The sequence below is a fragment of the Berghia stephanieae genome, chromosome 10 (genome assembly GCF_034508935.2).
Source record: "Berghia stephanieae isolate SIO BIC M18660-M18661 chromosome 10, UCSD_Bste_1.3, whole genome shotgun sequence".
NCBI classification, from domain to species: domain Eukaryota; kingdom Metazoa; phylum Mollusca; class Gastropoda; order Nudibranchia; family Aeolidiidae; genus Berghia; species Berghia stephanieae.
Genome location: NC_088369.1, coordinates 35,322,493 through 35,328,492, shown reverse-complemented (window position 1 = coordinate 35,328,492; position 6,000 = coordinate 35,322,493). Strand labels below are relative to the sequence as shown.

General features: G+C 33.1%; 1 protein-coding gene across 2 annotated transcripts in view; it reads left to right on the top strand.

Annotated features, from left to right (window-relative positions):
- The window catches only part of LOC144981045 (inositol 1,4,5-trisphosphate-gated calcium channel ITPR2-like), a 219,025-nt gene that overhangs the window by 95,362 nt on the left and 117,663 nt on the right, over positions 1-6,000 (top strand). Inside the window, exons 13-15 of one of the 2 annotated variants that reach the window (XM_078929132.1) lie at positions 1,737-1,815; positions 2,697-2,785; positions 3,375-3,410. In XM_078929132.1, the coding sequence (XP_078785258.1) occupies positions 1,737-1,815; positions 2,697-2,785; positions 3,375-3,410 (204 nt within the window). The remainder of the gene's footprint in view (positions 1-1,736; positions 1,816-2,696; positions 2,786-3,374; positions 3,411-6,000) is intronic. The other variant, XM_078929133.1, reaches the window with a different exon arrangement.

The following is a 6,000-nucleotide window of genomic DNA, read 5'->3' as shown; positions in this document are numbered from 1 at the left end:
CGAACTCGGTACCTTTCAGGTACGAAGCAAAGATCGTACCATACCACTGAGCCACGCTATCCCATTCTCTGTTGTCTTCTGGCACTTTAAATTTTAAATTTAAAAATTGAGCTTTTATATAGCGCAATATCCACTAAACGTGCTCAAAGCGCTTTACAAGGGGTCATGTTCCAACAGGCAACATTTAACATGTAGGACGGTACATGACGCCTGTTTGGCGATATTACAATTTATGCACTTTCCTAATCACTTCATTTCATGTTAAATCTAAATTGAAAAATTCAAGCTTTTGATCCGTTAAACATGCATGCATTGACCCAGCTAATGATTACAGGTCATAGATATAATATCTTTAATGTTACATAATTATTGTATTTAACTGATCGCTTCACTAATTTTAGACATGGATGGAATATTTCATTTTAAACAAAACCCTAAAGAGGAATTTTATTTAAAATCGGTGACATCAAAGTTGTAAGACATCATCGCTATTTTAAAACAAATAAACAAACACACACACACACACACACACACACACACACACAGACACATACACACACATACAGGGTGGGAAAAAAAAAAGAGAGTGAGAGAGAGAGATAGATAGATAGATAGATAGATAGAGAGAGAGAGAGAGAAGGAGAGAGAGAGAGAGAGAGAGAGAGAGAGAGAGAGAGAGAGAGTATTAATATAAAACACCGTTATTGAGTCAGGCAAGGAGATACAATGAAGAAAAAAGGATGGCGAGAGAAAGAATAGTTAGATAAATAATGCGTTGTATTGTTTGTGATATTAATGTGTATGTATTTGATATTATAAACAAATAGATCAAAGACGTCTTCAGTCACTCATAGCAAGACTAAGTTCTGGATCAACAGATTAAAGTAACAAAGTGACCGTATGCTTATCGTGTCACCTTAACTTTCGACAAATCTAAAGTGACCTAGCTACTTATATATTGTGTCATCTTTTTCGTATTTGATAGAAAATAAATTGTATTTTTCATTCATAACATTGAATGGTTAATCTTTTGATATTTAATTTTAAAAGTGTCTTTGAAGTTATTTAAATGCTTATGTACGAGTTCTTATTTGACAGAAATTAAACATTCAATATACACAGTGAAACCAATATTTTTAGACATATTATGAGTGATAAAATTAGAGGGGGCAGAAGGAAAGAGTAGTAGAGAAAATAAAGTGGTAATGATACTGATACTGATAATGATAATGGTATTGATTGTACTGATAATCATTGTCACCAAACAGCCGTTCGATACTCTGAAAAAACTAAGTCCGTTTAAAATATTGGCCAGTAAAGTCGTCTTTCAAATATCAATAATTTAAAATGACCCTCATCTTGTCGAAACTCCCAAACCTGGGTCGTGGATAGCTCATACGATAGAGTCACGATCTCCCCGGCCAGGTGGGGTTGTCGTACCTGTAAGGTCGCGGGTTCGAGCTAACATCGCCGACGCGAAGTTTTTTATTCTCTGTTGTCTTCTGGCACTTTCCTACTCACTTCATTTCTAGTTGTTACAAACCTGGGACTCCGTAAAGTCTCAGGTTTGAGAGTATAATTTGCCAAGATGAGGGTCACTTTAATCGATCGATACACTAAGGACGAGGCTAACATATTTTAAAAAACGTGATTTTCAGAGAACGGCAGCTCAATTAAAGATACCCTGTAAACTATCTTGACTGATTTTATATTGGAATCACATATTTATTCCTCAGGACAATGATGATATACCGTATGAGAGCTATGCTAGGATTGAACACGTCGTCACCGGGGAGTGGTTGCATGCACTTAATGGTAATGACGTCATCATCATCATCATCATCATCATCATCATCATCATCATCATCATCATCATCATCATCATCATCATCATTATTCCACCCCCTCTTTTGCTTAAATAATTTTTCACAAAAACTTATTTATATATATGCAGTCAAGGGATCTTAACGCAATTTTAGATGTTCACAATGTGAGGGTTTTAAAAAATCTCTTTTATCGAAAAGACTCCACATACGACAATGTGTTTTTCCTATCTTATGCTACACGTCAATGGGAGCGATCTTTCGTCCAACCTTGTCATCAATCACATGATTTGTTGACGTCCAACGATTGGATATTTCTTAACAAATATAAACATGCTGCTTTGTTTATGAAAATTATAAACATACCCATGTGTCAAGTGGAACAAAATGACCAATCGTGATGTTAGATATTTCAAAAGCTGTGAACACGTTTCACTATGTGGGTCACTTTGAGCACATATTCCAATGTGACGAATGTCATTGATCACATGGTAATGTAATATAGATAGTATGAAGTTGACGTCACTCTGGTCTTTGTTATTTTTTTATATTTTTTTTTTGCAATCCGCGTTTATGAGTGATTCTTGCTAAAGTGTATAACCAGACTATAAACATTCAAGATTACACATGGTTTTGTGTGATCGTCCGTTATACTTCCAGGTGGCAATGTTGTGAGCTTCTTAGCCAAGCGCATACTATTTATGGATAACCCCCATTGCCACCTATTTATTGCCGTGCGGCTCAAGGCCACTTTGCCTGTCTATACTTGCTCCTGGTGCATGTTTTTATATTTATTATCAATATTCTCTTGAAATAGACACGAAAGACACCTTTTATATTGGGAATGACATTTTAAAAAAAAATTAATTCAAGATGACTACAAGAAGAAGAGTGAGACAGATCCAAGGGGTGATGATAACACGATGTCGGGACTCAAGTACAGCACAGCACAGCTGAAAAAGGTGGGTGTGTAGTAAAGAGTTACATAGTCGCAAATTACATTTCTTTCAATAATTCTAGATAGTTCCATTTTTAAATCTCGACAACAAATTATTAATACTTTTTTCAGCTAACAAATTTGTAGGCCTATTATCAAACTGTTGAGGTTGAGAAGAAGGATGAGAGCGACTTAGATAGAAAGAGAAATGGATAGGGAAAGAAAGATTTGTCATATCAGTTAATATGTCTATGCGAATTAGTTTGTGTGTGTGTGTGTGTGTGTGTGTGTGTGTGTGTGTGTGTGCGTTTGTGTGTGATAGTTTCCATACTGAGTGATAAGTTAAGATCAAATGAACAAGGAAATGAAAGAGAGAGAGAGAGAGAGAGAGAGAGAGAGAGAGAGAGAGAGAGAGAGAGAGAGAGAGCATTGTTTTGGGACGTAAACCTTAATTTGGAGAGGAACTTTCATTCATATTATTTGGGAACTCAGAGGTTTTAATGACTTGTAATGCAATATAACACTTCGAGGCCGTATGATGATATTGATATTGGGTATACAGAGAATAATTTAATGTTGTTTCCTCCCATTCTTGATGCTGCTGCTGTGAGCAGAAAGAGCAGAAAAAACGACGAGGCGAAAAGTGTAAAGTAAGAAATAGTTTACTGATATGATGTATCTATTATATTTCATATTATGAATGTTCTTTTATTTCGTTTGAATATTTTTCTTCAGTTTTCTGTCCTCATTGAACAATGGATATTATTTTGATTAACGTATGATATTGAGTTATATAAAATAATAGTATATTATTTTTCATTTCACTCGTTAATTTGCGATTTGATTTATATTTTTGTGTGTTCCTCAATTCATATAATTCGTTTCGTTATCATGATTTATTTACATTATTTATCTGCATGTTTTTGTTTTGTTTTGTACCATGACCTTACCCAAATAATCATCATTGTTGCTATGAGAGGATATTTGTTTTTGTTTCATGTTTGTTTTATATTTAATTTTATTGATTTAACTAACCCGACGTGCACTTATTTGCAGGTCTTATAATCTAATTCTTTATGGGCTCATTGTTGTAATGGAAATCTTTAAAAAATGACGTAACATATTGTCCATTTAATCATTACAACAATGTTAAACTAGGCCCATAAGTGGATTCGGATGTCAGACCTGCATATATTACACGTCGAACTAACCCTTTTACCTGCCTCTTATCATTTACTAACAGATGATTCGAATCATGATATTAGGTGAATGCGTTTATCACCACAGATTCTGTCCTTTTGTTGTGTCCAACACAATGAATCATCTTATTCAGATGACAGCACACACCGATGCTACCAGTGCACAAAACTCATAAAATCACACAATTATTAAAACAACAAGCCACACCACTGACATACCAGTTTTGTGTATGTAATGGTCTCTGTAAATAATCTTTGTACCCTAATAAAGGGACTGAAATCGTTAGATAACGCATTCCATCAATACCAACCCACAAGTATTGCTATTTATTATTATTTTCATTCCAAGCATTTTACTACTTAATGTATACATCTTCAAATTCCATTTTTTTCTTATCCGATCTATTTTGTTTTTATTTTAAATCATTTCCATCATCATATTTACGAATGTCCACACAATTCTCGTCATTTGTCAATCGTTATGTTCTGTTTTGATTTGTCTTGTTAAGTTTTCTTTTGTTCTTGATGACGTTTTCAATGTTTCCTTTATATAGATTTTCAATACCTTATATAGATACTCATTTGTTATGTATTTTTCAGTTCTTACGTGATGTTTTGTTTTGTCTTGTTAACTTTTCTTTTGTTCTTGATGCTATTTTCAGTGGATTTTTGTTTCTTTATCTCATAACTTTGCATCAATTTATATTTCTTTTTCATTCCTTTTTTATCGTTACCATTATTCATATCCAATAATTTGTACCTACATATTTGTTATATTATTCAATTATTTTTTTGGTAATTACACGTTATTTTTACTTCCAATTTTCATATTATTATAATTTTAAGGTTTGTTATTCCTTTTCATTATCATTGCTTTAGATGTTCTATACTTTTAAAATAATCATTCGTTTTATTCTTTTTACTTTATCCTGGTACTTTCATTATTTCATCATAATAAATGAATTTGTTTATACCTAGATATAAGTAAAAGTTAACATTAAGCAATATTTATTTGAATGATTGTGTGTATGTTACTGTTGTCTATGGTGCAGGATGGAGTAATCTTGTTCTCAAAACACGATTTATATCAGGTCCGAGGGTTCGAACAGGCAATCAGCCTCCTCCTCGGGATATCCTTGGGAAATGCATTTTTCAAACTTTTGCCCTGTCGATTATTGTTAGATTGGGTTGTCCCCACTGATTAAAGGGCTGTTGTCTTTGAAAATTGTATTGGCGCCCAACAGGCTGAGTGTTTCGTTATATTTCAATAATGTACACTGTCATATCATCAGGCAATTGTTTAATATATAAAGTGCTTACAGAAGGATATTTAATTTAATTAAAAGCTAAATTAATGACATTTTGAAACATATTTATACTTTTCTAAAAAATGAAATAATTATTTTCGCATAGAATGTGCTTCAATTTTTGTTTCTCTCAATTTTTATTTTAAAGACAGGTATATAGTCGTAATCCGTCCGGTTTCGAGGCAATTACATGACCCAATGATTCATTCTCTTTTTTGTTTGTTTCTATGTTGACGTAAATTGAGAACCACGTGATGATATGTCATCAATTGAAACTCCGTGATTATCTATTCTTTACGACCCTTGTCCGTTATTTTCAATTGCTTTCGAAACAGGAATTCAAAGTATTCTTTTTTCTTTCTTTTTTTTTCACTTTCCTGCTTATAGCTGTGATTTTCATCTTTTTAATCGCTGTTTATAGTCAGAAAATACTTTTTAAAATGTTAGGCGCTTACAGCAGAGTCTTAACCGTAGTTGAGCGCTATTTAATGCACTTTTAAATATATATCGATTTGTTTTTTTTTTGTTCCAAATTTTTTTCCCGCAGGTCACTCGCTTATAGTTTGGGTTCTCTCTATTTCTGTTTTAAAAATATTTATGTACTTTTTGTTTTCGGAGCTATTAAATGATTCGGTTTTTTCTCTCTTTAAAATTCCGTTCTTGTTCACATTAATTGAGACATAATTAAAGGGGAAATTGATGCTGTTCCACCGTGCTTACTTTTCTGATCTTTA